The sequence below is a fragment of the Chiloscyllium plagiosum genome, chromosome 26 (genome assembly GCF_004010195.1).
Source record: "Chiloscyllium plagiosum isolate BGI_BamShark_2017 chromosome 26, ASM401019v2, whole genome shotgun sequence".
Lineage (NCBI taxonomy): Eukaryota > Metazoa > Chordata > Chondrichthyes > Orectolobiformes > Hemiscylliidae > Chiloscyllium > Chiloscyllium plagiosum.
In genome coordinates this window covers 50117974-50130882 of record NC_057735.1, presented here as the reverse complement: position 1 = coordinate 50130882, position 12909 = coordinate 50117974, and the positions used below count along the sequence as shown (strand labels likewise).

Here is a 12909-nt window from a genome sequence, read left to right as displayed (position 1 = left end):
GCATGCTGCCTCAGCACCAGGGACCCAGGTTTGATTTCAACCTTGGGCGACTGCCTGTATGGAGCTTGTACATTCTCCCAGTGCCTGCGTGGGTTTCATCCAGGTGCTCTGGTTTTTCCCAGAATCCAAAGATGTGCAGGTTAGGTGAACTGGCCATGCTAAATTGACTGTAGTGTTCAGTCATGTGTAGGCTAGGTGCATTAGTCAGGGGTAAACATCAGACAAGAGCCTAGGAGAATGGATCTGGGCAGGTTACTCTTCGAAGGATTGGTGGCGATTCCACATCGTAGGGATTCTATGTTCTATGTCAGATTGGGATGTCTAGTCAGCGCAGACAAGTTGGACCAAAGGATCTATTAGATCCTGTATGAATCTATGACTCTATAACCATCAATATCTCACAACCAAAACTTCAGAACTGCCCATTTCACTCGAAAAACATCACATCAGTGAAAACTTAAACTGGAGGGCAAATTTTGAACCACAGATTCACATGATAGCACTTTAGTTGTTTCACCTAATTACATCAGGTTTAAGTTATTCTCTATTGCTCATTTGTTATTACTGAAGATTTGAGAATATTTGGTGCTGATGCTCTCAAAGTTACCAGTAATGAGAGTCAACGCTAATAGGCAAATGGATTAAAAAGACATCACTCCTAAACCCAATAGTTACAGCCAAGATTACCTATGTAGGCATTGCTGCAGTGACTTTGGAAATATTATTCCGTTTGTGCTATTTGCTAATGATTTCATCAGGATTTGAGCAAAGTGGAATTAATTAAGCCTCTATTTTATTTCCCCACAATCTGTCAGCCTTCATTGTTGCCACAGTACCAGTGCATCTGATGTTTAAATTTGGTGCAGAAATGGCAATGCACTGTCTATAAATTATAGATTTTCAAATATGGTGCATTACAAACTGCAGCCTGCAAAGCTCATTCATAAACAAAGGTTTATTTCACAAAGGAGACTGCAACATTAGATACAAGCTACCAAAAAAGCCAAAGTACAGCGTAGGCAGTATGATTACAGATTATCCAATTTTCCTGTGCCACTAGGAGCCTAAATTCCTGCATTCTGTACAACAGCCAAACTTGAGAAATTGTATCTGGCCCTTTAACTCACAAACCTGTTATTGCTGAGATAAATAAAACTAACCTACAAAACACAAGTCAGAATCTCTCTAAGATTAAGATATTGTACTGAACAGAGGACCCCATAAAAAAAATTTTTTTTGGTGTTTGCATATCTTTAACACCCAACAGGATTGGGTATCTATGCAGGCAAGTCTCAGACGAGATATAGGGGTATGGCATTGTTCAACCAGAGCCAATTGCCCCCACAACGGGTAGAAAACCCTGGGTGTAGCCAGCATCGTATACTTTCACAACCACAGACAAAAAGTTCTTACAAGAATGAGAAAATACAAAGGTGGAAAATTTTGAGTGTCCTTGTAGATGATCCCATGAGTAGAGATATAGCACCATTTGTGGGTTGTAGAGATACCAAATCCACTGCTTCTTGTGGAGTATGTGATTCATTAGCACGCTGCCAAACACTAGCCCTGGCCATTCTGTTTCCTGTTGTTCTGGTCTTTTACAGTACAGTTGATGCAGATATAGTCCTCCTTTTCTGCTGTTTCTGAGGACACACCTACACAGATCTGGTGGAACCACTGGTTGCAGCTGCCATCACACTGGACCCAGTCAACCTATACATAAAAGGGAGACATTGCTTACTAACAATATCATCTTAATTCTACTTCATTATTCAAATGTGTTTTATAGAGTAAGAGTTGAATCTAAAAATAACAGATGTTTCCACCAATAAGTAACTGCTATGGTATTTCATAATTCCCTCAAGTTACTTTTCAGGATTTCCATGTGAATTTATTGTTTCAGATACACTTGCAAATCAAAGGTACCAATTTTGATGTTTGTTATGCCTAGTTTGTCTGGAAATGTATAAAGATAGGAACAAGAGGCATAAATTGGTTGAAATCAGCTCACCTATCTCTTCCATTTTGTGATCCACAAGATCAGGTCCAAGAGAAATGGTCAAAATTTATATGTAAACTCCACAAAAAGTTCATTACAAGATTAAAACGTTTGGTATGGAAGTCCCTTTTACCGGTGGGCAAACTGGAGCCCAGAATCCAAATGATGCTTGAAACCTGAAATAGAATCGCTGGGCACAAGCCTCCATACAGGATGCTAACCAAAACGGTCTGATTTTAACAGGCATATGTGCCATATTTTGTGCCATTTTGTTTTTTCCCTGTAGGTTCTTAACATTCCATTACATTGTACCTTTGTCAAAAGAATGTGCAACAGCTGAACCCAAACAGCATTTCACATATGCCTGATTGATGACTGTACAATAAAAAACAAAATAGAAAATTCTGGAAACGCTGAGCAGGTTAGGCTGCATCTGAGGGAGAATCAGTCAACTTGACCTTTTCAGGCTGTTCATCACAGATAATGACTCATGTACTAAGAATTTCTACCATCTTCTGTTTTCATTTCAAGAAGAGATACTAAATGTGTATTTTGCATCAGTGTTTCTGGGTAGGAGTGAAAGGAACAGGGTGGTCATTATGGGGGACTTTAACTTGCCCAACATTGACTGGAAATTATATAACTCTAGTATGTCGGATGGATCAAGTTTTGCCCAATGCGTGCAGGAGGCTTTTAGATTAGATTCCCTACAGTGTGGAAACAGGCCCTTCAGCCCAACCAGTCCACACCAACTCTCCATAGAGTAACCCACCCAGAACCAATTCCCTCTGATTAATGCACCTAACACTATGGGCAATTTAGCATGGCCAATTGACCTGCACATCTTTGGACTATGGGAGGAAACCGGAGCACCCGGAGGAAACCCACGCAGACATGGGGAGAATGTCTCTGGCGCTGTGAGGCAGCAGTGCTAACCACTGTGCCACCGTGCCGCCCATCCAGTCACCGTGACACAGTATGTCAAAGAGCCGACAAGAGGGGAGGCCACACTGGATCTGATACTTGGTAATGAACCAGGCCACGTGTTTAATTTAGTGGAAGGTGAGCCCTTAGGAGAGAATGGCCATAATTCAGTTACGTTTAGTTTAGCGATGAAAAGGGATTGGTACATGCCACAGGGCAAGAATTATCGATGGGGCAAGGGCAATTATAATGCGATTAGGCAAGACTTAGGATGCATAGAATGGGCTGGCAAATGCAGGGATGGCGACAATCAAAATGTGGAGCTGGTTTAGGAACAGATATTGCATGTCTTTGATGGGTATGTCCCTGTCAGGCAGGGAGGAAGTGATAAGGTAAGGGAACCGTGGTTTACTACAGAAATTGCATCTCTTATTAAGCAGAAGGGGCGGCTTATGTGACGATGAGACAAGATGGTTCAAATGAGGCGATGGAGTGTTACAGATTTGCTAGGAAGGATTTAAAGAGACAGATAAGAAGAGCAAAGAGAAGACATGAGCAGTCTTTAGCAGTTAGAATAAAGGAGAACCCTTAGCTTTCTATAGGTATGTGAGGAATAAAAGGATGACTAGGGTAGGAATAGGGCCAGTCAAGGACAGAAGTGCAAAGTTGTGTGTGGACCCTGTGGAGATCAGAGAGGTGCTAAACGTACATTTCTTATCGGTTTTCACTCAGGAAAAGGAGAATATTGTAGAGGAGAAGAGTGAGGTATGAGATATTAGACTAGAAAGGATCGAGTTTAGTTACGAACAGGTGCTACCAATGCTCGGAGGAGTGAAAGAAGACAAGTTCCCTGGGCCGGATGGGATTTATCAGAGGATTCTCTGGGAAGCTAGGGAGGAGATAGCAGAGCCTTTGGCTTTGATATTTGAGTCGTCATTGTCTACAGGTTTAGTACCAGAAAACTGGAGGATTGCAAATGATGTACCCTTGTTCAAGAAGGGTAGTAGAGATGACTCAGATAATTATAGACCAGTGAGCCTTACTTCAGTTGCAGGAAAAGTTTTAGAAAGGATTATAAGAGATAGGATTTATATTCATCTAGCAAGCAACAATTTGACTGGAGATAGTCAACATGGTCAAGGGCAGGTCATGTCTCAGTTTTTTGAGAAGGTGACCAAGCATGTAGATGAGGGTAGGGTAGCTGACATGGTGTACATGGACTTCAGTAAAGCTTTTGATAAGGTTCCACATGGTAGGCAGTTGGAGAAAATGCAGAGGCATGGGATCGAGGGTGACTTAGCAGTTCGGATTAGAAACTGGCTTTCTGAAAGAAGGCAATGTGTCAGCCTGGAGTCCAGTTACTAGCGACTCTTATTGCAATTAATCTTAATTTCTGGGGATAGAGAGTTGCAAAGGTTTACTGCACAAGAATTTGATCCACAATATCTGCTAATTCAGAACAAAGTCATGTCCTCAAAATCATTGGAAAACAAAAGGAAATTAGATTCAGAAGGGGAAGCCTATCTAAAAATTAAATATCTTTTTACTTATCCATTAGAACGAGCTGTATTGTTGAGGGCAAGTTGCCTAACACAGGCAATGTTTAGAAATGCCTGGAAAAAAGACCAAGGACAGGTAAACATCATGAGATGTGGTGAACCATTTCAAAACATGGAAATAGTTCACCTGGAGGAAAATTAGGACTTGGGTCCTGAATTCAAAAGCAGAACTACAAAGGTGGTCATTTCTAGCTTGCTTGAACCAATAATATTGTGCATAGCGATCAATTAATTAGGAAAGTAATCATATCTCTAAGGTTCCATTTCATGTGTACACTAGCAGCAATTCAAGGTTGTGAAACAGTTATACAACTGGAACTATAGAAATGACTTAAAACCAGAAAACGTGATTAAATAAGCAAGCAAGGAGAAGGAGAGAAGGGAGTGCATGACAGCGAGGTAAGAGAGATGGGTAAGTGGTGCAACATTATAATAATAACAGAAGAAAATAAATACACCAAAAGCAGGGAAAGTAAAATTAATAACAAAACATTGTTAAATTGTTGACGAAGAAAAGCAAATTAAATTGTCTGAACATCAAGGTACTGAGCATCAGCCAAAGGAGTGATCAGCAGAAAAGTTTGATTTATACAGCATCAGATGAATATGGTGGAAATAGTTACATAGAAATGTTTGGGTTAGGAGACCATTCAGCCCTTCAAACCTGCTTCGTCATTCAACATAATCATGGCTTATCATCCAACTTGGCAGCCTGTTGCCACTTTTCTCCCCCCCATACACATTGGTCTCTTTAGTACTAAGAATTATATCCAAATCCTTCTTTAAAGCATTCAATCTTTTGGTTTCAACCACTTTCTATGGCAAAGGATTCTACAGGCTTACCACGCTTTGCGTGAAGAAATTTCTTATCTCAATACCAAATGGCTTACCCTGGATCTTTAAGACTATGACCTCTGGTTCTGGAGTCTCTGACAATCAGGAGCATTCCTGCTGCGTTTAGGGTTTATTGCCTTGTTAGAATTTTATAGGTTTCGTTTAGAACCGCCCCACCATTCTTCTAAACTCCAGTGAACATAACCCTAATGATCAAGCCTCTCTTCAAAAATCATCATGCTATCCCAGGAAACAACCTGGGAAATCTCTGTTGCACTCTCTCCACAGCCAGAACAATTTTCCTCAAATAATATGACCAAAGCTGCACACAATGCTCCAGGAGTGGTCTCACCAATGTCCTATACAACTGTAGCAAAACATCCCCACTACTGTAGTAGAATCCTCTTGCTATGAAGACCAACACACCATTTGCTTTCCTAAGCACCTGCTGCATTGGCATCCTTACTTTGTGACTGGTGTACAAGGATACATGTGTCTTATTGCACCTTTCCCTTTCCCAGTCCATCACTATTCTGATAATAAGCTGTCTTCTGGTTTTTGTTAACGAAGTTGATAACCTCACATTTATTGACATTATATTTCAAACGCCATACATTTGCCCAAAGGGAAAGAACAAAACTCAACTTACCCTTGGGAGATAAGGTAGGAAAGTGACCGAGGTGTTAGTCAGGGAGCACTTTGGGACCAGTGGCCATAAATGTATTAGTTTTAAAATTGATATGGAAAAGGCCTGATCCACAAGTTAAAATTCTTAATTGACAAGAACTTCCAAAAGTTGACTGGAGGCGGCTGTTCGGAGGTAAACAAATGTCTGGCAAGTGAGATGCTTTCGAAAGCAAGAGAAGAGGAGTTCAGGGCAAGCATGTTCCTATTAGTGTGAAGGGCAAAGCTGGCAGGAGAAGTGAATACTGGATGACTAGAGACATTGAGACTCTGGTCAAGAAAAAGGTGGTGGTATATGTGAGGTATGGACAGGTGGGATCAAGTGAATCCCTTGAGTACAGGTGGTGAAGGAGTACACTTAAGAAAAAATCAGGAGCCTAACATGATTGTTGGAGGCAATTCTGAGAGACAGGATCTACGAACATTTGGAAAAGCAAGGACCGATTAAGGATAGTCAGCATTACTGTTGAGGAAAATTGTCTCCCACAAATTTGATTGAATTTATTGAACAGGTGACCAAGATAGATGAAAGCAATGTGGTAGATGTTATGTACATGGACTTTAGCAAATCCTTCGACATGGTACCGCATGGTACACATGTCAGTAAGGTTAGATCATATGGGGTCCAGGGAGAGCCAACCAATTGGATACAAAATTGGCTTCATGTACAAGTTGAGACAGTGGTGGGGAAGATTGTTTTCAGACTGGAGGCCTGTGACTACCTTTGTACCACAAGATGCTAGGTCACTATTGTCTGTCATTTATATAAATGATTTGAATGAGATTATAGGAGGCATGGTTAGTAAGTTTGCGAATGACATGAGAATTGGTGGTACAGTGGACAACGAAAGAGGACATTTAAGAGTACAATGGGATCTTGATCAACTGGGCCAGTGGGCTGAGGAATGATAGATGGAGTTTAATGCAGATAAGTGTGAGGTGTTGCAATTTGGTAAGACAAAGCAGGACAGAAGTTGCACAGTAATGGTAGGGCCCCAGGGAGTGTTATCAAACAGAAAGACCAAGGGGTACATGATTCCTTGAAAGTGATGCCAATTAGACAGATTGGTGAAGACGGCATTTGTCTTGCTTGCCCTCAGATGCCACAGCACTGAGTACAGCAGTTGAGGTGTCATGTTACAGCTGCACAAGACATTGGTGAAGCAACATTTGGAATTACAGTCAATTCTTCTATAATGCCATGGTTGTGTTCATGTGCAACCCCGTGTTACAGAAAAATGATGTTTTAGAAACAGCGCTTAAAATGTTGGCGCTCTAATCACATTACAGCCAATGCACATTTTTTAAAATTCGTGCTGTAGAAACAGCACCTCCAATTCATCAATCGCACTATGGCAAATTCGCATTGACGAAATGCACGTTATAACAAAATAACCTACACCGTGTACAATTCTGATTTCCCTGCTAATGGGACGAATGTTATCAAACTCAAAAGGGACCAAATAAGAATTACAAGTATTTTGGCAAGACTGGAATGTTTGAGTTACAAAGGGAGTTTTGATAGACTGGGACTTTTTTCCCTGGAGGCTGAGGGGTGACCTTATAGGTATTTATGAAATCACAAGGGGCATAGATAGTGTGAATAGACAAGGTCTGTTCATCAGGGTAGTAGATTCCAAAATCAGACGGCATAGCTTTAAAGTGAGAGTGAAAAGATTTAAAAGAGGTTGGAGGATCACGTTTTTCCACATAGAAGGTGATGCATATATGGAACAAGTTGCCAGAGGAAGTGGTAGAGGTAGATACAATTACAACATTAAAAAGACATTTGGATATGTACATGAAGAGGAAAGGTTTAGAGGCATATGGGTCAAATGCAGGGCAAATAGGATTCATTCAGTTTAGGAAACCTGGTTGGCATGGATGGGTTGGGCCGAAGGGCCTGTTCCATGCTGTATACTCAATGATTCTGTGATGGTAGATTTGTCAAACACAAATTTCCCTCTCATTATTCGCAGAAACTCTATCCGATCTGTTACTACTTTTCAAGTACTGCGCTATAAAATCTTTCATAATGAATTTTCACATTTCCCCCAGTACTGATGTCAGGCCAACTAAACTATAATTCTATGTTTTCTCTCAACCACATTTTTCTTTATATTAGTGGGGTTACATTAGTTACCCCCCTTTGCATAGGAACTGTTCCAGAGTCTACAGAATCTTTAAAGATGACCACCAATGCATCCACTAATGCTAGGGTCACTTCCTTAAGTACTGTGGGATACAGATTATTTAGACGTGAGGGACTTATGGGCCATTGATCCCATTAATTTCCCTACTAATATCAATTTCCTTCAGTTCCTCACTGTCACTAGATCCTGCCCTCCCAAACATTCATGGGATGCATTGGTTTCTTGTGAAGGCAAAACCAAATATGTATTTAATTAGTCTGCCATCACTGTTCCCCGTTATAACTTCTCTTGTTTCTGATTGTAAGTGTCTTCACTAATCCTTATCTAACTTTTCTAACCCAAATTATAATTTCAGGCACAAATGCAAGTATAACAAATAACAGGTACAATTAAAAGCTTATATTCAGCAGGCATGAAGGTCTGGCTGTAAAATGGGCATCATTGGGAGCCAATTTTTAAAGGGGAGCAGAAGCAGTGAGCAATTAAGTCTGGGAGCAGCATAGGCAAAGAAATGGAGATTAGGCAGTTGAATGTTCCACCTGCAGAATGTGGGAGGTAAAAGTCACCATGAGTGTCCCTGCTGACTGCATTTACACGAAATGCAGCCAACTCCAGCTCCTCGAAAACCATGTTAGGTCACTGGAGCTGGAGAACTAGAAGAACTTCAGATCATTCCGGAGGCGGAGGGGGAGGGGATTATTGAGAGGAGTTACAGGGAGGTAGTCATACCTCAGATGCAAGAGAAAGGCAGAATGGTTACAGTCAGGGGACAGAAAGTGAACTGGCACACAGTGCAGGGATTGCTTGTGCCGTTGCCCTCCATAACAAGTATACTGCTTTGGATACCGTTGAGGGAGGAAGGATTTACCAGGGGTAAGCCATGGGCTACAGATTTTTGCAACAGGGTCTGTCCCTCTTGCTCAGAAGGAAAGGAGGAAGAGGAGTGGAGCATTAGGGACTCTATAATTAGGGGGACAGACAGGAGGTTCTATCTGAACGAGAGACACTCACGGTTGGTGTGTTGTGGCCCAGGTGCCAGGGTTCATGATATTTTGCATCATGTTTTCAGGATCCTTCAGGAGGAAGGGGAGCAGCCCAGAGTTGTGGTCCACATGGGCACTAACAACACAAGTAGTAAATGGGATGGGGATTTAAGGCAGAAATTCAAGGAGCCAGGGTGGAAGCTTAGAGCTAGAACAAACAGAGTTGCTATCTCTGGTTTGTTACCCATGCCACATGTTAGCGGGCCGAAGGGCCTGTTTCCACACTGTAATCTAATCTAATCTAATCTAATCTAATTTCAGATACCTGGATAATTGGGGCTCATTCTGGGGAAGGTGGGACCTCTACAAACAGAATGAACTAGCAGGGTATCAATTTCAACTAATTCAGCAGGGTGATGGGAACCTAAATTGAAGTTCCAGTGTCGAGGAAGTTCAGAGTAGTGAGATCAGTAAGGTTTCAAAATCGCAAGAATGCACTGGCAAGCAGGAACGTGGTTTGAAGTGTGTCTACACCAGGAGCATCGGGAATAAGGTGGGTGAACTTGCAGCATGGGTTGGTACCTGGGACTTCAATGTTGTGGTCAGAGATATGGATAGAGCAGAGACAGGAATGATTGTTACAGGTTCCGGGATTTTGATGTTTCAGTAAGAACAGAGAAGATGGCAAAAGGAGGGGGAGGTGTGGCATTGTTAGTCAAGGACAGTAATATGGTGGCAGAAAGGAGATTTGAGGACTTGTCTACTGAGGTAGTATGGGCTGAGGTTAGGAACAAGACAGGAGAGGTCACCCTGTTGGGAGTTTCCTATAGGCCTCCAAATAGTTCCAGAGATGTAGTGGAAAGGATAGCAAGGATGATTCTGGATAGGAGCAAGAGTAACAGGGTCATTGGCATGGGGGAATTTAACTTTCCAAATATTTACTGGAAATACTATAGTTTGAGCACTTTAGGTGGGTCAGTTTTTTGTCCAATGTGTGCAGGAGGGTTTCCTGACACAGTATGTAGACAGGCCAAGAAGAGGTGAGGCACATTGTATTTTGTACTGGGTAATAAACTCAGCAAGGTGTTAGATTTGGATGTAGGTGAGCACTTTGGTGATAATGATCACAACTCAGTTATGTTTACTTTAGCAATGGAAAGAGATAGGTATATAATGCAGGGTAAGAGTTATACCTGGGGAAAGGCAATTATGATGCAATTAGGCAAGATGTAGGATGCATAGGATGGGGAAGGAAACTGCAGGGATGGGCACAATTGAAATGTGGAGCTTATTCAAGGTCATCTACTGCAGGTCCCTGATAAGTCTGTACTTGTTAGGCAGGGAGGAAGTGGTCGAGCGAGGGAGCCGTGGTTTACAAAAGAAGTTGACTCTCTTGTCAAGAGGAAGGCGGCGGCTTATGTTTGGATGAGACGTGAAGGCTCAGTTAGGGCGCTTGAGAGTTACAAGTTAGCCTGGAAAGACTCAAAGAGAGAGCTAAGAAGAGCCAGAAGGGGACGAGAAGTCGTAGGCAGATAGGATCAAGAAAAACCCTAAAGCTTTGAATTGGTATATCAGGAATAAAAGAATGACTAGACTAAGATTAGGGTCAATCAAGGACAGTAGTGGGAAGTTGTGCGTTGAGACCAAGGAGATAGGAGAAGCGCTAAATGAATATTTCTCGTCGGTATTCACACTTGAAAAAGAAATAGTTGTCGAGGAGAATACTGAGATACAGGTTACCAGACTAGACGGGAGTGAGGTTCACAAGGAAGAGATGTTAGCAATTCTGGAAAGTGTAAAGATAGATAAGTTCCCTGGGGGGAATGGGATTTATCCTAGGATTCTCTGGGAAGTCAGGGAAAAGATTACAGAGCCTTTGACTTTGATCTTTATGTTGTCATTGTCTACAGGAATAGTGCCAGAAGACTGGAGGAGAGCAAATGTTGCCTCCTTGTTCAAGAAAGGGAGCAGAGACAACCCTGATAATTATAGACCAATGAGTCTTGAACTTCGGTTGTGGGTAAAGTATTGGAAAAGGTTATTAGAGATAGGATTTACAATCATCTAGAGAGGAATAAGTTGAATAGGGACAGTCAACATGGTTTTACGAAGGGTAGATCGTGCCTCACAAACCTTGTTGAGTTCTTTGAGAAAATGACCAAACAGGTGGACGAGGGTAAAGCAGTTGATGTGGTGCATATGGATTTCAGCAAGGCGATTGATAAGGCTCCCCACGGTAGGCTATTGCACAAAATACTGAGGCATGAGATTAAAGATGATTTAGCGGTTTGGATCAGAAATTGGCTAGATGAAAGTGGTAGTTGATGGGAAATGTTCATCCTGGAGTTCAGTTAAGAGTAGTGTACAGCAAGGATGTGTTTTGGTCCACTACTGTTTGTTATTTTTATAAATGACCTGGATGAGGGTATGAAAGAATGGGTTAGTAAATTTGGATGACACTTAGATCAGTGGAGTTGTGGGTATTGCCAAAGGATGTTGAAGGTTATAGAGGGACATAGAGAAGCTGCAGAGCTGGGCTGAGAGGTGTGGCAAATGGAGTTTAATGCAGAAAAGTGAGAGGTGATTCACTTTGGAAGGAGCAACAGGAATAAAGAGTACTGGGTAATGCTAAGATTCTTGGTAGTGCAGATGAGCAGAGAGATCTCGGTGTCCAGGTACATAGATCTCTGCAAGTTGCCACCCAGACTTGATTGATGTTACGGAGGAGTCTGGTCGGTTAGCTTTTATTGGTAGAGGGATTGAGTTTCAGAGCCATGAGCGCACATTGCAGCTGTACAAAACTATGGTGCAGCCACACTTGGAGTATTGCATACAGTTCTGGTCACCGCATTATAGGAAGAATGAGAAAGCTTTCTGGGGAGATTTACTAGGATGTTGCCTGGTATGGAGGGAAGGTTTTAAGAGGAAAGGCTGAGGGACTTGAGGCTGTTTTTATTAGAGAGAAGAAGGTTGAGAGGTGATTGAGACATACAAGATAATCAGAAGGTTAGATAGGGTGAATAATGAGAGCCTTTTTCCTCGGATGGTGATGGCTAGCATTAGGGGGCATAGCTTTAAATGGAGGGGTGATAGATATAGGACAGATGTCAGTGGTGGTTTCATTACTCAGTAGTAGGGGGGTGGAATGCCCTGCCTGCAACAGTACTAGATTCACCAAACTGAAGGCATTTAAATGGTCATTGGATAAACATGTGGATGAAAATGGAATAGTGTAGGTTAGATGGGCTTCAGATTGGTTCCACAGGTTGGCACAAAATAGAGGGCCTGTACTGCACTGTAATGTTCGACGTTGCCTGTCTACTGTTAGCATTATGGAGAACTCATGTCTGGGAAAGAAATAGGTATATTGTTGTGCAACCTATATTATGGCAGTCCGCATTGGAATGAACAACATAGGCGGAACTAGAAATATGAACTAGAGATATTGAGGAACTAGGATTGAAAGTAAAATAGAAAATATCCAAGGTTTCCAATCTCCAATCACTGGATTGTAACTGAAGTGAGATAGACAAGTAGGTAAGAAGATTAAACCCGGACGAATCAGAAACAGGTAAATTTAAAAGCAATGAGAGAAATATCACAGTCCTTATCAGAATAGTGATTGGGGTACAAATTGGCAAAGTAACTCAGGAAGGGACAGACCTCAACAATGAGCAAAACTGATCAACAGTGACAAAGAAAACTCTTCTCTAGTTGGAGTCCTAAAAGGAAAAGTGGTTGTAGTTGTTGGAGGCCAATCATCTCAGCCCCTG

The 12909-nt window shown here is 41.8% G+C and overlaps 1 protein-coding gene across 2 annotated transcripts in view; it reads right to left on the bottom strand.

Moving 5' to 3' along the window:
• Positions 1-940: 940 nt before the first annotated feature.
• LOC122563341 (lysine-specific demethylase 5B-like) overlaps positions 941-12909 on the bottom strand; it is a 231711-nt gene continuing 219742 nt past the window's right edge. For both annotated transcript variants that reach the window (XM_043717091.1, XM_043717092.1), the window contains one exon: positions 941-1713. In XM_043717091.1, coding sequence (XP_043573026.1) covers positions 1561-1713 — 153 coding nt within the window. In that variant the 3' untranslated portion in view covers positions 941-1560. The remainder of the gene's footprint in view (positions 1714-12909) is intronic.